General features: G+C 44.0%; 1 protein-coding gene across 1 annotated transcript in view; it reads right to left on the bottom strand.

Moving 5' to 3' along the window:
- LOC134575460 (alpha-2-macroglobulin-like) overlaps positions 1–12,638 on the bottom strand; it is a 143,148-nt gene extending 130,510 nt beyond the window's left edge. Inside the window, exons 1-3 of the mRNA XM_063434754.1 lie at positions 12,563–12,638; positions 4,651–4,840; positions 3,756–3,915 (exon numbers count right to left, since the gene is read on the bottom strand). Coding sequence (XP_063290824.1) covers positions 3,756–3,915; positions 4,651–4,840; positions 12,563–12,630 — 418 coding nt within the window. The 5' untranslated portion in view covers positions 12,631–12,638. The remainder of the gene's footprint in view (positions 1–3,755; positions 3,916–4,650; positions 4,841–12,562) is intronic.
- Between the last annotated feature and the right edge of the window lie 7,134 nt (positions 12,639–19,772).

Below are 19,772 nucleotides of genomic sequence, written 5' to 3'. Positions count from 1 at the left end.
TGTAAAGCACATAGCCTTCTTACCAGGTAAACCAGTTGGGCTGTTGATAAAGTCCTCCATTCACTTCCAGTGCAAATAGAAGGAGGTGTATGTGGAAAGTTCAATCTCAGCAACTGTTGTCTGCACATAGATGATAAAGGCCAGGCAGGCAGTGGCTGATCTCACAAGCCACATGGCTAAACTGACGCATGTACCGACTTAAGCCTGGAACGGGTACAATTCTAGTAGTTGGTTTGGAAGTAGGTACGAGCAGCTTGGAGGGATCAAGACATTGGTAGGAGGAGTCATGTTGATTATAGTGTGTCTCTTTCTACCATGTTTGGTTCCATTGGTAATTAGGTCCATACACAGTGTCATAGAGAGCACGACAGAAAGGAAAACAGCTGCGCATGTAATGGCTGTTTGCAAGTATGAACCCTTAGCCCAGAGAGAATATATTCAGAATGAGGAGTGCTGAAGGAATTTGTAATGATGCTAAGATGCTTACGAGGTCTGTTCTGATTCATGGCAACCTGAGGTGTAAGCAAACTATGGTTAAGTGAGGCATCTGGAATTGTGAAATATAAGAAGCATCAAAGGGGGGAATGTGGTGGAATCTCAGTAAAAATAAATTTACTAGGACAAGATTGCCATGTGGCATATGTATAACTGTTGGTGTATCAGTTAGTCAGTTACACGTAGCTAAGATACAATCAACACTGTATTGAGCAAGTGCAGGAATGTAGAAACTGAAAACACTTCCCCTCCTCCATTGTTCTGGGTGAGCCATGTGGTCTAACAGGTAAGGGAAGTTAGGCTTTGTTCAGCTGATTGGGTAAAGAGTATATGTGGGTAGAGTTAACTATAGGAGGAGCTATATGTCTATATTATGCATTTACACAGTCAGTTCTGGGCTCAGATCTTGTTGTATTTTGGTGACATTAGTCCCTCTGAGCCCCGGTCGGTGAATCAAATAAAGAATCTCTTCCTTCCTGAAGAAACCTGTGTCCACTTCTCTGTGCTTGGCTTCCGTCAGTTTCTCCGGTATCAATATGAGTGGCAATGTGCACTGGAACAGTTCTGCAGAGCACACACTGTAGGCCTGACAGAGCCGCTTGAAGGACACTGACTGGCTGTCATTAGCTTACACTGGAAACCTTTTTTCTTTGTAAATGCACGCTATAGAGACACCAGATATGAGTGGCAATGTGCACTGGCACCGGTCTGCAGAGCACACGCTGAAGGAAGGCCTGACACAGCCGCTTGAAGGACACTGACTGGCTGCTATTAGCTTACACTGGAAACCTTTTTTCTTTGTAAAAGCACGCTACAGAGACACCAGATATGAGTGGCAACTGTCAAAGTACGCTGGCACAGGTCTGCAGAGCACACGCTGAAGGAGGCCTGACACCCAGACGCTTGCAGACAACTAACTGCTCTTCTATTACAGTGAAATTTTTATTTTATTTTTAAATGTAAAGCTTAAGCTATTGTGACAACAGATATGAGTGGTGGCACTGACTGTGCCAATGGGCACAGCATCCAGCCTGACACAGAAGATGGCAGGCAGGCAACTGCTCTTCTATTACAGTGAAAAAAATATATATTTTATTAATCTAAAGCTTAAGCTATTGTGACAACAGATATGAGTGGTGGCACTGACTGTGCAAATGGGCACAGCATCCAGCCTGACACAGAAGCTGGCAGCCAGGCAACTGCTCTTCTATTACAGTGATTTTTTTTTTTTTTTTAAATATAAAGCTTAAGCTATTGTAAAAACAGATATGAGTGGTGGCACTGACTATGCAAATGGGCACAGCATCCAGCCTGGCACAGAAGCTGGCAGGCAGGCAACTGCAATTACATTACACAGAAATAAAAGGAAAAAAAAAGCAGACTGATGTTCTAGCCCTAAAAAGGGCTTTTTGGGGCGCTGTCCCTTCAGCAGAGATCAGATGAGTCCTTCAGGATTGTAGTGGACACTGAATACCCTAGCCTAGCTATCAATTTCCCTATCTAATCAGCAGCAGCTAAACTTTCCCTCCTCTCACTAAGCATGCAGCTTCAGAATGAATCGAAAATGGATGCTGGGAGGGAGGTGGGAGGGTGTGGAAGGGAGGGTGTGCTGCTGATTGGCTGGAATGTGTCTGCTGACCGAGAGGCACAGGGTCAAAGTTTGCTCAATGATGACGAATAGGGGGCGGATCGAACCGCGCATGTGTCCGCCCGCCGTGGCGAACGCGAACACGCTATGTTCGCCAGGAACTATTCGCCAGCGAACAGTTCGGTACATCACTACTAGACATGTGTATTTGTTGTTGTACTAATCCAATTTTGGAATTCGTAAGCAGCAGCATCCTAAATTTCCAATCACAAAATTTTTCTGAATGAATTGAGCAGGAAAGTTTCAGAACCATTAGTTTTCATGGGGATAGCAAGTAAATGAAATATATTAAGCAACTGAAAATAAAATAATGTTTTTTAATCTTAATTTTGATCATTCGGCTATAAGTAGATGGCTCCCTAATTAGATAGCCTAATTAGATTGCCATAATTAAGCATACCAAAGTAGGGACTTATCTACTAAGCAACTGAAAAAGCAAATTTAAGTAAGTTAACTAAAGAGGACCTTCCTTATTTTTTTATTTTGAAGCTGTTTAGTAGATGGTTCCCCTAAGTTGGAACCCTGATGTAGGATTTCCCTACTCAGGGTACCAAATTAGGGGACAGCTTAGTAGATGGATCCCCTAATTTGGTAACCGGATGTGAAGTTCCCATAGTTATGTAACCAATCTAGGGCACTCTTTAGAAGATGGTTCCCTTAATGTATTACCCTGATGTAGAATATCAAATTAGGGAGTTATTTAGTAAATGACTCCCATAATGTGGTACCCTGATGTGGGGTTCCCCTACTTAGGAAACAAAATAAGGGTGTTGATTTGTGGATTACTCCCCTAATTTAGTACTTGATGTGGCATTCCCCAATACTAAATTACAGCACTGTTTAGTAGATGACGCCATAATTTGGTACCCTTAAGGGGTATTGCCAATTTAAAGATACCACAATAGAGTGCAATTTAGTAGATAGCTAGTAGGTACCCATATTTGGAATTCTCTAATTAAGGATAATAAATGACAGCATTATTTAGTTCAGTGGTTCCCAAACCTGTCCTGTTTTTTTCTTCTTCTAAAAACACCTTAGGCACAACTGAGTAATTCCTACATCCTGAACTGGTAGGGGTGTCTTGAGGACTGCTTTGAGATCTACTGGTTTAGATGGTTTTTAATTGTTGTGCAAGATATTAAATGTGCTGTTCACTATTGGTGTGGCAGCACTTTTCACACCCTGCACATCAGTTAGCAAAAGAGATTTTATTATTGTTTTTTTGGATGTTATTTATGCTGTTACAGGATGTGAAAAGCACTGCCCTGTTTGACTTTGAAAACCACTTTAGGTGTAGCACCACTTTTCACACACCGCACATCAGTTTCATATTCTTCACTCTATATTGTAATGTACATTGATATAATGCATAGTCACTATGTTCTATATGCTGACTGTGCCAGTAATAGCTCAATATCCAGCATTTTTACTATAACAACTGATATTTACAATGTAAGATCAAAATAGTCAACAGGAAAAATCTCTATGCTTCACCTTGACTATTCTGGCCTTCAATTTGAAGTCCTCTTTAAATTCTCACCTTAGCAAATATTACTGACAGTGTTTTGGTACATGGATTATAATAAATAAATCCTTAAAAAGAGAGCCGTACCTGTCTCTCCTGGTTTGTAAATAGGTTTATCTGTCTGAATGAAGCTCGTATCACTCAATTTAAATATTGCCACATCCTTGGTGTCATTGACTTTGAGGTTCTCCCCTTCTGCATACATGTGGAAATGCCAGGAATTATAATGGTTTGATATGGAAGGAACCTATGGAGACACACAAACTCATTCTGATACTGTCCCAGCACAGAAAATACATTCACCATCACCAGCATGATCTTTTGTTTTTATCATATTTTAGCCATTCGGGTGTGATGGAATCTCCATTCAGGTAAATGGTGGACCATTTGAAATTCTTCGTGTCACAACATACATGAATCTAACAGGTTTTAAAGATCATTACATATAATCTCACCAAAATTTAAATGAACATTACACAATTAAATTTATTACAAAATGTTACAGAAAAAGAACGATACAGATTCAGATACAGAAATAAATGTTTGAAAATGCTAAAGGGTAAAATATTTAACAGGACCATAAAATAAGTCATTACTATTAGTGTACATTATTTTAATAAGTTACAATGTAAATGAAGTTGGTAGGTTATAATAGTATGGGTGGCCCTTTACATTGTGCATTCATTAATTAGAAACCTGTCTAATGATCTGATTCGATCAGACTACATCATGCAAAGTAGTGATAGTAGGACTTTTTTTTTTTATTCTTTTCATTGCTCAGATGCTATATGCCAGTTTATTTACATCAGTTTTGTTATTAGAGAATGATTCAGAGACACATTTAGCTTTTGAGGAAATAAAAGCAGAATCATATGTCATATAATTTGGTAGATACAATTTAGGGCTGTATTTTAATATATTATAATCATTTTTGTTTTTTAAGTTTTGCTGGGACATTACAATCTTTGGACACTGTACTCACATGGAAGGTGTAACACTGGGAAAAATCGTGGCCCTCTATTTTTTCATCCACAAGCGGTTCGACCCGGTCAGTTTCTACTTCATGCAATTCCAGTTTGAAGTTTACTGCCCCAGTCAGATGTTCAAAAACCACACATGCTTTATCTTCGGAAGGATATGTTAGCCGGCCTGGAACTGTTACTACATAGTAACTGCAAGCAAACGAAGGGGGAACAACAATTATATTTTTCATTTGTGTCAAGTTTAGGCTCCAGGATGGGCACCTGAGATGTCAATCTAGATCTGAAGGCACTGCTAGTTGGCCTGTACAGTAATTGTTTCTATACACACAGAAGCCAAGCTTCATACTGTAAAAAATATTCATATTTCCATATGCTTTCTTGATAATAATCTGTTTTATTTTATAAGATGATTACGTTCAGAATTCTCTGCCGATGACCTCTTTCAATTTAAGACTTTATTCTTGTCTTCTAAAAACATTGAGCCCACGTTTCCATCCATCCTAAATTTATATATTTATTTCTTATTCAGTTTTAATATTATTTTCTCTCTGTTTGTCATTCTGTCCGTTTATTTATATGAACACTCCGAGCACTATAACCACTGCAGTGAACTGTCACATAAGTAGTTAAACCATTTTAGAACAGTTTGACCTTTTACCTGGGGTCCACCAAGCCCTGCTCCCACCCTTCACTACAGCTACAGCAGAGCCAGGGCAATTCTGATTGTGCAGACCTTTGACCATTGTCTGGGAGTGATCAGCTGCAAACTTAGCTCAGGAGAGCTATGGGAAACTCCAAAACGGGAGCTTATTGTGTAATGGAGCTGTAGTAGAGGTGTTTAAGTGGCATGCAATGGATGTAAGGGAAGAAGTCAGACAGTTCTAAAATAGTTTGATTACTTACAATGGGATGGGGGGTATACGTAAGAAACACAAAGGGCTTGGGAGGAGAAAGAGACACACAAAGGGGCTGGAGGGAAGTAAGATACACATAAAGGGTCTATAGGTAAAGAGACATACAAAGGGGGGTTAGAAACACAAAGGGAAAAAGGGGGTACGTTACACCAAAGGGGTACATTAAAAAAGGTAAAGTATTTAAAAGAGGGCATAAAAACACAAAATGGAGTAAGTAATTCAGAAGGGAGGTTAAGAGGCACACCAGTGAAGATTCATTTTGTTTTGGTTGGGGAGGGGCGACAATATGCATCTTCGACCTTTGTAGTCATAATCCTGTATGTTCATAAACATCTTGCTTGCTTGTGTCTTTGGTTTATAGTTACAAAGATGGAAAATGTTTGTTATCATCTGAAAAGCACAATTTTACCACATGACAGGAGGCTTCATATTTTGCATGAACTCTCTTTACTAACTCACATAGCAGTAAAGAAAAAAAGGTGAAAACATTAACCAATCAAAAGAAAGTAGGAGGTATAGTATTCACAGTAATAAGGCTCCTCCCCCTCTTTCTTTACTGCTCCATCAGCAGACAGGTCAGAGTTTTGGCTCTTCCCTTTTCACTATTATATACTATATGTAATTTTTTATATAATACTGTATTTTAACTTATATATGTAGTTTTTATATTTGCTCTATTGTTTTTTCTACCTTTATTTCATCTGCCCCCTTGGGGTTTCGCTCTTGGGGGAGTTTTTTCCCCCTCCCTGTTTTCTTCACAGGGTCTCTCTCCTTTTCTTCACCCTCTCGGTCCGCCGGCTTCTCCGCCGTCGGACCGACTGTCTCACACTTCCCTGAGGGTAAGCCGCTTTCACTGTAGCCGCACGGCGGGAAACCGTTTTTTCCCGCTCCTCCGGCGGCCATCTTGGATCTCGAGTCTCGCGAGATCCACGGCCGCCATCTTGGGAGCATTGCGGTCTCCTCATTCCGGCGCCCGTACACACAGTAACCGGACACAACCAGGCAGGGGTCCCCAGGTCAGTCAAAAATTATTTACCTGTGCTTGGGGTGTGGCCCCATAATCAAAAAACGATTTTACTGCCTACTGGTGCTTTTGCACACTTACAGGGTGAAGCCCTATATTTAGTACCGCTGCTATCAGGTGGATTTCGTGCCACCTATATATATTTGAGCATTTATACCTGGGTGTGGCCCAGAAGAAAAATCCCAATATTCCCTGCTGGAGAAAACTGGTGCTTTTTTACTACCAGATTTGTCATATTCACCCTGCTGGGGTTTGCCTTTTTTACACTTCACTGTGTTTTATATATATACCTATACCTACCCTGCTGGGGTTAACTGGGTACTGCAGGTACCCCCCTTTTTCTCACTAACTGGGACAGACCCCTAGCCCTACCTTTTCTGTGCTTCAAGCTATTACAGCGGCCCAACTCCTATTATCATGGATACACCTCAAAACCCTGCAGACTTCCAAACCATGATTGCGGAAGCCATCTCCGCCTCTATGGAGAAAGCATTATCCAGGGTTATGATGGCAACTGCCGATCAGACTAAAAAAGTCACAACAGACCAAGCCCATGACTATGACTCTGAGGCTTCAGAATCCCATGCCCAGGCCGACTCTCGGCCCAGCAAACGCCACTGGAAGGGCAAGGAAAGGAATGACAACCCGGGCAAAGGCAAGGCACCTACCAAACGCCACAGGCCAGCACCACCCACCCCCGCCCATTACTCCTCGGACGAGGGGGAAGAACAAACGCGCTCCATGGCTGTGTTAGATGAGTGGCAGGCCGCAGATTCCGATCCAGACAATGACTGGGGTTTGGACACGGGATCCCATACGGGTCTCCTAAAAGGCACCTTCTTGGACGACATCCAACTGCCGGATGACCCCACACCGGTCCAAGAAGAAGGGGAAGCCATTCTGGACCCCACGGGGCAACGTCTATTCGACCCCCGCAACATACGGCACCCGCGTTCGGGGGACTGGACCCCCCCCGACCATCTCTCCAAATTTATGCACCGTTGGCTCCGCAAACCCCTGGACAAAACGGTGCGCAACCGACTACGTTCGGAATGCCCTCGCCCTTCCCTTCCCGACAACGTGGCCCAAACCCCCGAATTCGACCAGGTCATGAACACATTCATGTCTAGGGGTGGCCGCGACCCCAGGAGAGGAGTGGAGAAGGGCTTCCACGGAGTTCAAGACAAACTCCTAGACTCTATTGGCCCACTTTCCCGCATCATGTTTTTGGTGGACGATGCTTTTACAAGGGCTGACGAATTTGATACCAGTATGGTTAAAGAGTGGGCACACGATATAAGAGAATGGGCACAGAGGTGCTTTTGTTTTGTTGGTAACACCAACGTAGCCCTCTCCTCTGAGAGGCGTAAAGCAGCGCTGCTCCGTATTGACGGAAAGCTGGTGGAATTGGGCACCAAGGAGTTGGGACCGCTTGCACAGGGCAAATTGTTTGGGGAAGCCTTCCTCAAAGAGCTTAATAAGCACGTAAACATTTTCACCTCGCTCAATAAGGCTCAAACTTCAATGAAGCGAGTATTCAGGGGCTACCCCAGTCGGGGTGTTTTTGGACGGGCTGGCCTCTACAGGGGCCAAGCAGCCAGCCGTTTTTGGCCCTCTGGCCCCCGCTCACACAGACCCCAACCCTTCTACCCGGAAGTGGGTTTCAGGCAGCCCTTCTCCTACACCCGTGGAGCAGACAGAGGCAGAGGACCTCGTAGCCTTGGCAGAGCACGCTTCCCCACAGGTAAGCATCATAATGCCTCAATGTCCACTAACCCCGTATACTGCAGGTCGTATCGCTCTGTCTTTTCAGAACTGGACAGCCATCTCCACGGACGCATGGATCCTCCAGACGGTCCAAGGCTACATCATAGATTTTGTGGAAACCCGGTCCCAGACCGCCCCTCCGTACCCCATTCAGTGCTCCAAGGAAGATCGCCTTCTAATCGATGGCGAACTACGGGAACTCAGGGCCAAAGGAGCGATAGAACCCGCTCACGACCAAAACGGCTTCTTCAGCAACATTTTTCTAGTGAAAAAGAAATCTGGAGACTTACGGCCGGTTATAAACCTAAGGAAGCTCAATGCTTTCGTAACATACAGACATTTCAAGATGGAAGGCATCCATCTCCTAAGAGATCTGCTCCAAGAAGGGGACTGGTTCACAAGACTGGACCTCAAGGACGCCTACCTATCGGTACCCGTCCATACATCCTGCCGACAGTTCCTCAGATTCCGATGGCAAGGCCGCCCCTGGCAGTTTACATGCCTCCCCTTCGGCCTCAGCTCAGCACCGTGGTGCTTCACCAAACTACTGAAGCCAGTAGTGTCTCGACTACGCACTCTAGGAATTCGGTGCATTATTTACCTGGACGACCTGCTACTGTTTTCCTCAGACAGGTACAGTCTAACGCAACACACACAATATACCACCCGACTCCTCACGTCCCTAGGTTTCGTGGTGAACTTTCAAAAGTCGGAAGTATCCCCAGCCCAGAAGATACAATTCCTGGGCTTCGAGATAGATTCCAAGACCAGCACACTACGGCTCCCGACCTCAAAGATCACAGCCATCAAGAAGGAAATACGCAGAGCCATTCGCAGCCACTCCATTCCACTCCGCAACCTGGCTCGGATCGTGGGCTTGCTATCCGCATCTATCCAGGCGATATTCCCGGGTCCACTCCACTACAGAGCGATGCAGCGCTTGAAGGCTTCCTTCCTCCGCCAGAACCCTTCGTACGACCAAACGGTTCCGGTGACGGAGGAAGTCAAGGAAGAACTGGGATGGTGGCTGGACAGCATGGAAGCGTGGAATGGCCGAGCCATCTTCGGGAACACGCCCGACATGGTCCTGGAATCAGACGCCAGCCTCTGGGGATGGGGCGCCACCTGCGAAGGCAGTTCGACGGGAGGCACTTGGACTTCCCAGGAACTCAAACTCCACATCAACTGCCTAGAACTTCTAGCGGGGTCGTTTGCAATTCGCAGCCTAGCGAGAAACCGGACCAACTGCTGCATCCTCCTCCGGATGGACAATGTGTCAGCGGTCCGTTACATCAACAGACTGGGAGGGGCCCGGTCCAGACTCCTCTCAGAGATTACGAAAGAAATATTCGAGTTTTGCCTTCCCCGGAAAATCTCCCTCATGGCAGACTATCTCCCGGGCGGACTGGTTCTCTCGCCATTGGCGGGAAAGCAGCGACTGGAGACTGGACCCAACGATCTTCCATCGCCTCTCGGTCAGGAGAGGCCCCCTCCACCTAGACCTCTTTGCATCTCGCAACAACAGGCAGACGGACGAGTACTTCAGCTGGCTACCAGATCCGGAGAGCAAAGCAGTAGACGCCTTTCTCCAACCATGGCCACCCAGGGGCGCTTACGCCTTTCCCCCATTTGCCATGGTGGCAAGGACGATACAATACTTAAAGACGCAACGCGGGTCTCTGCTCCTCATCACTCCCCTATGGCAGAGCCAACCATGGTTCCCGGACCTTCTAGCTTCATCCTACAGGGATCCTCTCCTCATACCGTCCTACCCGACACTCCTCACAGACCCGAGAGGGAACCCCCATCCTCTCATTCTGGAAGACCGCCTCACTCTAGTAGCCTGGACTCTTTCAGGGGCGCTTGGCAGACCGAGGACTTATCGCAGACAGCTAGAGACCTCTTATGGGATTCGTGGGCACCAGGAACCAGACGATGCTATCTTGCAGCATGGAATTCCTGGTCCACTTGGTGCAGTGAACGGAACTTTGATCCCTTTATGGCACCTGTAACGGCCATCTTGAATTTTCTCTCCCACCTATTCTCCGCGGGCAGGTCTTACCGATCCCTCAACGTCGTGCGCTCCGCGATCTCAGCGGCTCACGTTCCGGTCCTGGGTACACCCGTCGGGAAACATCCTCTGGTATGCCGCCTCCTCAGGGGCATCAGACTTCAAAGGCCCCCCAGACCCAAGTACACTCGGTTATGGGACGTGGAAGTCGTCCTACAGTTTCTGCGAGACTGGCCAAATAACGACAGACTCTCACTTCGACAACTGTCGGCCAAACTAACACTCCTACTTTGTCTGGTATCGTTCCGCAGAGTTTCGGACGTGCGGGCTTTCGACATCGACGCCTTCTCGGTCTCCCCCGAGGGAGTTACCTTCCAAGTGTCTCGTCGTACGAAATCGGATTCCTCGTCGGTCTTCTACCCCTTTTTTTCCTACGGAACCGCTGCTTTGCGTTGTTTCTGCTCTGCGTCGTTATGTTCAGGTCACTTCCCTCCTTCGGGTTTCATCTTCGGGACAACTATTGGTGTCTTATGTTAGACCCCACGTTCCCGTCTCTACTACCACCCTTGCCAGATGGGTTAGCTGGATCCTGTCTCTAGTAGGTGTGGAAGACACCTTCGGTGCCCACTCCGTTCGCGGAGCGGCGGCCTCGTCGGCTTTCTCTGCGGGAGCATCACTGGCAGACATCCTACGAGCCGCGGATTGGTCACGCGAAGCGACCTTTCGGACCTTCTATTTCCGCCCAAACTCGGGGGCAGCCACGTCTCTCCTTCATCAGCGTTAAAAATGCAAAATATGAAGCCTCCTGTCATGTGGTAAAATTGAAGATTATGCTAGCGTTAGTGTACTTATAATCTTAATTTTAGTAATGACAGGAGGCGAGTATTTTCCCACCCTCCGCACCCTCGAGGGATGAAATCTCATGTAAGTATACCTATACTCTATATATTCCTTCATATTTTCTACCTGGTATAAATCAGACGTGTACCTTATTTAACTACAGCTTCGTTACTGTTATTTGTCATACTTAGACTAGGTACATTTCATTAGAGGTTGTGCTGGGTTTATTACATTACTGCAAACAGTTGCCAGACCGGTTCCTAACCTTTTCCACACTCTCTTTCAGCATAACTTCAAGACATTACAGCTTCCAGAAACCAGGACTTCGCAATTGGAAAAGTCATCTGTTGGTGCATGTTTGGATCACCCTAGGACTTCGTATTTGAAAAGTCACCCGTTGGTGCATGTTGCAAGACTTTATCCGTTCTTTTAAAAATCTTTTATGGTATTTGATGTCGCTCTCGAAAGAGGGGGAGGAGCCTCATTACTGTGAATACTATACCTCCTACTTTCTTTTGATTGGTTAATGTTTTCACCTTTTTTTCTTTACTGCTATGTGAGTTAGTAAAGAGAGTTAATGCAAAATACTCGCCTCCTGTCATTACTAAAATTAAGATTATAAGTACACTAACGCTAGCATAATCTTCAATTTCTATATAATTTTGTATGATAATTATATGGTGATATATGTTAAACTTCAAGATAATTGTGAATCATCTACAGATATGGAATGATTACTAGTTCTGCTGAAAGATATTCAAAAATCTTAAAATTAAAGTCATATGATATGTGTATTTCCTGTGCTACAAATTATATAAACTGTCTACTTACTGAAGAGTGATTTGCAATAAATCTATAACTAATTTGCAAAAATTCAACCACAACATTTGCATTGCGTATGTAGTTTAACTGAAGGTTTTTTAAATTAGTACTACATTGCACAAATTGTCGTTTTGCCATAATGCTCTCTTTAACCCCTTAAGGACCAAACTTGTGGAATAAAAAGGAATCATGACATGTCACACATGTCATGCGTCCTTAAGGGGTTAAACAAAAACAATAAAAGGAACTGCACTCTAATCACATAAGCTTAAATTGGTGCTTTACCAGACCCTGGCCCAGCACCAGCCCAGCATCTAGATACCAGTTGTAGAGAAATGGTCTAGGCACTCCAATGCTCTCAGGGCACTTTATTAGAACAAAGTGAACAAAGTGTTCTAATAAAGTGCCTTGAGAGCATCGGAGTGCCTGGACCATTTCTCTACAAATGATATATAAATCTCTGTTTAGTGAATATGCTCATTAGTTTGATACTTTTGTATTATGACACAGATACATAGTTTAATTCAGCTTACGGTTTAGATGTTTCCTCAGCTGCAGAGCACAAGATGGTCAGGGAAACACACAGGAGAAGAAGCTGCATTTTGCATCACACAGCCACACCGTCTGTACTCACAAACTCAAAACAGCCTTCCTTTTTATAACATTCAGGACAGAAATGAAAGTGGACCTCCCCTTATAATGACCATGCCACTGTAGGACACTTGAGGACATCATATGTTTTATTTGGCACCTGAGTAGTATTTCAGCATATTTCTCCTCATGCCAATAATCTAATATTGTTATCAATTATTTCACCTTTGACACATGTTCTAAAAACTATTAACAAACCAGCATTATTTACCGACTGCAACATGTGACATAACAAAAATACAGTCAAATGTTTTCAATTTTTCTGATAGCTTTATTGTATTTCTGATGGTCTATTCGATGCTTTAATGTACAATATAGGGGTTGCATAGACATGGACTATATTGTAGATTTGTGCACAGCAAAAATTTCCCATTCTTTCAACATATTACAGTTGTGATTTTCCAAACTTTTGTTTTGTTTTAGAGAACTTTGGCTGAACATGTTTTGGTTCAATTCAAAATTTCCATTTGATTCCACCCAGCAGATATACAACTTCACCTAACCCAGCTGTTCATATCTAGTTTTAGAAAATCAATCTCAAAGCATGTACTAATTATTGCTAGATAACTTGACCCTGCTCTTTGGATGCAACCATAAGCACCCTCATACAGTGTTGCTAAGATTGTGTGGAGGATATTTGCCAAATTGGTGGTGCCCTGCACAGGGAGAATGGAGAGCTATTTGGAATTATGCATGACCTGGCTTTCTTACCTTAATGTTTAGATGGCTTTGTGGATGCCCTAGATCAGGCATAGGCAACCTTTGACACTGCAGATGTTTTGGACCACACCTCCCATGATGTTTTGCCGGAATTATGTGTGTAAGAGCATTTTGGGGGGTGTAGTCCACAACATCTGGAGTGCCAAAGGCTGCCTAAACCTGCCCTAGATCTTACTCACAGGGCACAAGCCAACAACCAGATTAGATTAGGCCAGGGCTGCTCTCCCTTAAAACTACAGACTCATCAGTGCATGTCTGAAGGCCCAGATTAAATATGTCAATGAGATTCATAAATCATGTCTTTGTGCATCAAATTCACCTTTCAGTTTACGTGGAAAACAATATCTGTCTAAACCATGTTTCACTGCATGAATCAAATCAATCATGTGGTGATGCCCCAAGTCATTCCCCCAGCATGAATCAACAAAACCAATGGACTGGGAACAAAAAGACAAAGAGTGAAACAGTGGAGGCTCACCCTATCCAATGTAATACCTCTGATGCCCCTCTAATGTACTCTAGCAACTGCAGAAAAAAACTGAGGTTATACCTATGTGATATTACCTATACCTGTCTTGTGGTCTTATAGATGTATGAATGCCAAAAAATCTAGAGGTAGAGAATTCTCATGCACTGAAAAGTTCCTGGAAACTAAATGTCTGCATTCCATAAAAGCCCTAATCAATCAAATTGGACAAAACTCACTCCTGGCAGCTCAAACCCGAAGAACCATTCCTTTACCCTGCTGGTCCACCTTTGAATAATGAACTATAATGTCCACAAAAAGAGAACCAAGGGACACAGCCTAAAGCTGAAGGGATGAAATCCAGCTAGCTCTAAGGGCAACACACTCACCAATAATAATGCTTCAAAAAAAGTACAAAACAAAAGACACTCTAAAGAGAAGAATCTTTCATGCAAAAAAACAACAAATGGAAGTAAGAAGAAAATAAATGATACCAGATGACTTTTTTCTGGATAGCCTTCCCCAGACACGTTTCTGTCTCACGTTTCTGTCTCACTTCCTCTTGGCTATCCTGCTGTGAAGACCGACCACCTCTATGACACCTGGGTCCGCTTTTAGCACCTGTAGCAGTGCAGAGGCTTTGATAGTAAAGCTGGCTGGCAGGAGGCTGTTCCAAAATGGATCTCCTAGCCCTCCACTAGATTTCTACTGACAATGAGGCACACTTAGCTAGGATCTCTCAGCTAACAAACCAACCCCATGTGCTCTGTAGAAATCACAGAGCATCTAAAGCAGGGAGTCCTCCCATAGCACACCCTTTGCCATGCTAATTAATGTTAGCTGCCATCACACAGGCCCGAACAGAAGCATCAGAGCCAAGACAAATGAGGCTGACCACACTGCACCAGCAATCTGTAACATTAAACAGATAAGGATACTATCTTCTTCAGAACCACTGACAGATAAATGATCAGTCTATAATTTTAATGGTAGGTGTATTTTAACAGTGACATAATAACAAAACAAAAGAAAAATCCTGAAAAATGCATATAAAAAAGTTATAAATTGATTTGCATGTCAATGAGAGAAATAAGTATTTGACCCCTTCGACTTAGTACTTGGTGGCAAAACCCTTGTTGGAAATCACAGAGGTCAGACATTTCTTGTAGTTGGCCACCAGGTTTGCACACATTTCAGGATGGATTTTGTCCCTCTCCTCTTTGCAGATCCTATCCAAGTCATTATGTTTTGAGCCTGACGTTTGGCAACTCAAACCTTTAGCTCCCTCCACATATTTTCTATGGGGTTAAAGGACCAGTATAAACACCCAGACTACTTCAGCTGAATGAAGTGGTCTGGGTGCCAGGTCTCCCTAGTTTTAACCCTGCAGCTGAAAATATAGCAGTTTCAGAGAAACTGCTATGTTTACACTGCAGGGTTAATCCAGTCTCCAGTGGCTGTTTCCGTGACTAGAGGCCACTTCTGCAATTTACATGAAATAAATTGCATTATTTGACGCTGGACATCCTCACGCTGTCCAGCGTCAAAAATGACTCCCATAGGAAAGCATTGAGTAATGCTTTCCTATGGGTGGGTTTGAATGCGCATTGTTCGGGTCCACTCGGGAGCTGTCTCTGATGGCGGAGCAGAGGTCACCAATGCCGAGGGAGCCCGGCGCTGGATCAAGGTAAGCAAATAAATGGTTAATTAATATTAGAAAATAGAGAGAATCCCAAGAATCGAGGTGTTCGGAGAGGAAAAGCAAAATCCATCTACCAGAACGCACTCGACTGAGGGTGTGCCCACAATAGGGTATTCACTCCCTTGGTGTGCAGAGTAATTGATGTGCAGAATAAGGAAAATAATAAATCTTTAATAGAACAACGTACGTAATTTGGGCAGAATTTTGTATGTATTCTCGTCTTCTAGTACTTTGAGAACCATTTTTACATAGTCTGTGCGGTCCATCATAACAGTATTACCGCCTTTGTCCGCCGGTTTCAGGATGATTTCTGTATTATTTTTCAGAGACTTCAACGCTAGTTGTTCCCTATTTGACAGGTTCATGTTGAGGTGAAAGTCGAGGGATCTAATGTCTAGTTTGTCGATTTCATTTTTCATTGTTTCTAGAAAGAGATCGATGTTGCGATAGTTCCCCAGGTATGGGGTGAATTTGCTTTTGAGTTTTAAGTCGGTGTATTTTGGATTGCTAGTTTCATTGTTCTCTTCCCACAAATCCATGAGAGTCATAAGGCACTCGTATTCTCTATTGGACATGCCGTGAGACTCTAAGAAAAATATACGCCTAATTGCCACCTATGACGCAGGTTGGGAAAATATTAAAAGTTCCCTCAGACGTTTTTGGCCATTGCTAACTAGCGACCAGCACCTTCAAGACGTACTGGCCCCCAATGTCTCAATTATGGCTCGCAGAGGCAAAAATCTACGAGACCTTTTGGCTCCCAGTCACCTCAAAACCAGAACCCCAGCCCCCACAACATGGCTCCAGACTCCTCTAACTGGAACCTATAGCTGTGGGAGGTGCATCTCATGTAAATTTATGAAAAAAGACTCCAAAATAGTCAAAGACAGTCTGGAGAAAGAGGCTTTCACCATAACCTCTTTCTTTAACTGCAATACGTCAGGGGTTGTATATCTGCTTACGTGCGAATGTAACAAAAAATACGTGGGCAAAACATTCCGCCCCTTTAAGAAGCGGGTACAGGAACACATCAGATCCAGTAAATATACAGCGGAAACCCCTATCTCCAGACACCTTTGCAAACACCACAACAGCGACCCTAAGGGGTTACGCTTCTGTGGCTTAGAACTGGTAAAAAAGAACCCCAGACGAGGCAATTATGACAAATTCCTCCGACAAAGGGAATGTTTCTGGATATACAGACTGAAGACCCTGAGCCCTAAGGGTCTTAATGAGGGATTTTCCTTTTCTCCCTTCCTATGAGAACCTCTATACTTTTTTCATATCTACCATATGTATGTTTGCATTCTTCATGTTATGTCACCATTTGGTAAGCCCCACCTTTAAGCTATATCAATATCTGGTATAGTGTTCATACTGTTTAAACTCCATTTGGTTTAACTTATTTCAATACTTTTTACTACTATACACCTTCCTGTCATTCAGCATTTAGAATGACATTATGAGAGCAGATTCTGCTCTCTAATCTATTCATTACTTTGAGACATTAATAACCCAAGGGTCTGCCCGCTATGATAATGTTTTACTTGGGCACATACACTATGATTGAGGGATTACAATCCCACATATTTGCCAGCATCTCTGTTCCCTAGCCAACACTGCTGCCGGCTCGAGCAGCCCTTGACTCCTTCCCCTCCCGTGACGCGGCCTCACGCGATTGGCCATGACGTCACGGGAGGGGCGGGCACTCGCCCTATATAATCTCGGCGGTGACGGGATTCCCTCACTGCTCTTGAAAAAGGCGCCACATAGCGCCGAAATGCGCGTCGAGAAGATGCTTAGCCTAGTTAGGTACTTACCTTGCTACTCTCCTACTTAGAAGCTAGACTTAGGCTGCGATAGAACTTTAGATTTTTACTTTTATTTCACGAAGATTCCCAGCCTAGTTAGGCATCCACTTTGCTACCTATACCTAGACTTAGGCTAAGCTCGTATTTTGTTTTGTTTTTACAATCCAAGGGGTTGGGAATAAGTGGGCATCTGGGTCCTGGCTGGATGGGAGGCACTCCCTGTATCTGCGAGACAGGGGCAGCTTCTATGTCTCTGGGGAAAGCTCATAAACTAGCAACTTTATACTATTGTAACTTTGTATCTTTTCCCTAATAGTACTACTCTGGGATTTTAGCGTTCTACCAATAAGCACTAACAGATCGTCCCAGCTACTATTGTCTGCATTATTTTTTTGTAAGCAATCCACTACCTTTGTAATTTGGGGCTGACTACTACTCAGTTGAATCGACTATTTGGGTATCTTTTCATACAGGGGGAATTTTCGCAATTCTATTATGACTTTATCGCTTTCCCCCCACACTGTATGCCTTTGATCCCGATCCATTTCACCAGTGCAGTCAGCATCCCCACGGTTTACTATATACTCCAGGGAAGGACACCCTGGGGTCTGGGGTACCCCCCCAGAATATACAGTTGGGCTACATTTTATGCAGACACTCTGACATTATAGGGCTGATCTGTGTTCTGGTGCTTTATACATTTAGGTAGATACTCTTCTACCATATGCTAGTATGAGCAAATTGCCTCTAGGGGTTGTGGTGCAGTACTTTCTTCAGTGATCTGTCCAGTACGCCCCCATCGTCAGTACAGCCACATGGACCAATCCCCATTGATATACCTCATGAATTTTTTTTGTCTCTGTACGTGGTTCTATTAAAGATTTATTATTTTCCTTATTCTGCACATCAATTAGGGGTTTAAACTATCAAGGTAATTTTAAATTTTTAATTTTATATATATATATATATATATATATTTTTTTTTATTATTTTTTATTTTTTTATTTTTTTTTATCTGTATCTGGGGAAATGAGTGTTAGCAAGATTGTTAGTTTAACTCAATGCACATCTTGTTGCATGTATGGATGCCTGGATGTACCCGTCCATGGTCCATACCTCTGTGATGGTTGTGTGCGAGTGGCTTCTCTGGAAGCTCAGATTGGAGATCTTGAGAAGCAAATCGCAACTTGGAGATCGACAATCTTGAGAGGAGTCTGCTGCTGACTGAGCAGAGTTTAGTGGGGACAGGTAGTGGAGAGGGAGGAGATATGACAGATGGGGAACAGGCATGTAGCTGGGTGACAGTGGGGCGAGGAAGCAGGGGGGGAGGGAAGAGGAAAGGGCTAGCTAGTCCTGATTTGGTGCAACCTAGCAGATTTGCCCGTTTGAGGGAAGATGTTGGGAGCATCAGCTCAGGAGTAGCTGTATTAGAGGAAGCTGTTACTAACAGCCGAGGTGACAGCCCCTCTAGTACGGGTGGGGATCAAAATGTAAGGAAGGCAAGACAGGTTGTGGTGGTAGGGGACTCTATCATTAGGAGAGCAGACAGGGCAATCTGCCACTCTGATCGGCTCAACCGGACAGTTTACTGTCTCCCGGGTGCTCGGGTCCGGCATGTTGCTGACAGAATGGATGGATTATTGGGAGGGGCTGGGGATGACCCAGCGGTCATGGTCCATGTTGGTACCAATGACAAAGTAAGAGGAAGATGGAAGGTCCTAAAGAATGATTTCAGGGAATTAGGTAGCAAACTCAAGAAAAGGACCTCCAAGGTGGTATTCTCTGAGATATTACCTGTGCCACGTGCTACAGTGGAAAGGCAGCGGGAGATTAGAGAGGTTAATGCGTGGCTGAAGTCTTGGTGCAGGAAGGAGGGTTTTGGGTTTTTAGAGCAGTGGGCCGACTTGGCGATTGGGTACAACCTATATAGTAGTGATGGATTGCACCTAAATGGAAGGGGGTCTGCAGTGCTCGGGGATAGGATGGCTAGAAGGTTCGAGGAGATTTTAAACTAGTAGTAGGGGGGGAGGGTCATAGCAATCTACAAAAGGGAGATAGGACAGAAAGGAGATGGGCTTTAGAACAGTATAAGGAGGGTGGAGACGGGGGGAGGGGCAAGCTCAGAACAGAGAAGCTATGTCATGTTGGTAATTCACAAAATAAACAAGAGACGCATGATATTAAATATATGCTTACTAATGCAAGGAGCCTAAATAACAAAATGGGGGAACTAGAGGCATTAGCATACACTAAACAATATGATATAATAAACATAACTGAAACATGGTGGGATGAGACACATGACTGAGCAGTTAACTTAAATGGGTACACATTATTTAGGAAGGATAGGAAAAACAAGAAGGGTGGTGGGGTATGTTTGTATGTCAACCATG

Source organism: Pelobates fuscus, chromosome 10, assembly GCF_036172605.1.
Source record: "Pelobates fuscus isolate aPelFus1 chromosome 10, aPelFus1.pri, whole genome shotgun sequence".
Lineage (NCBI taxonomy): Eukaryota > Metazoa > Chordata > Amphibia > Anura > Pelobatidae > Pelobates > Pelobates fuscus.
The sequence above is the reverse complement of the archived record's forward strand: the minus strand, read 5'-3'. Positions and strand labels throughout refer to the sequence as shown.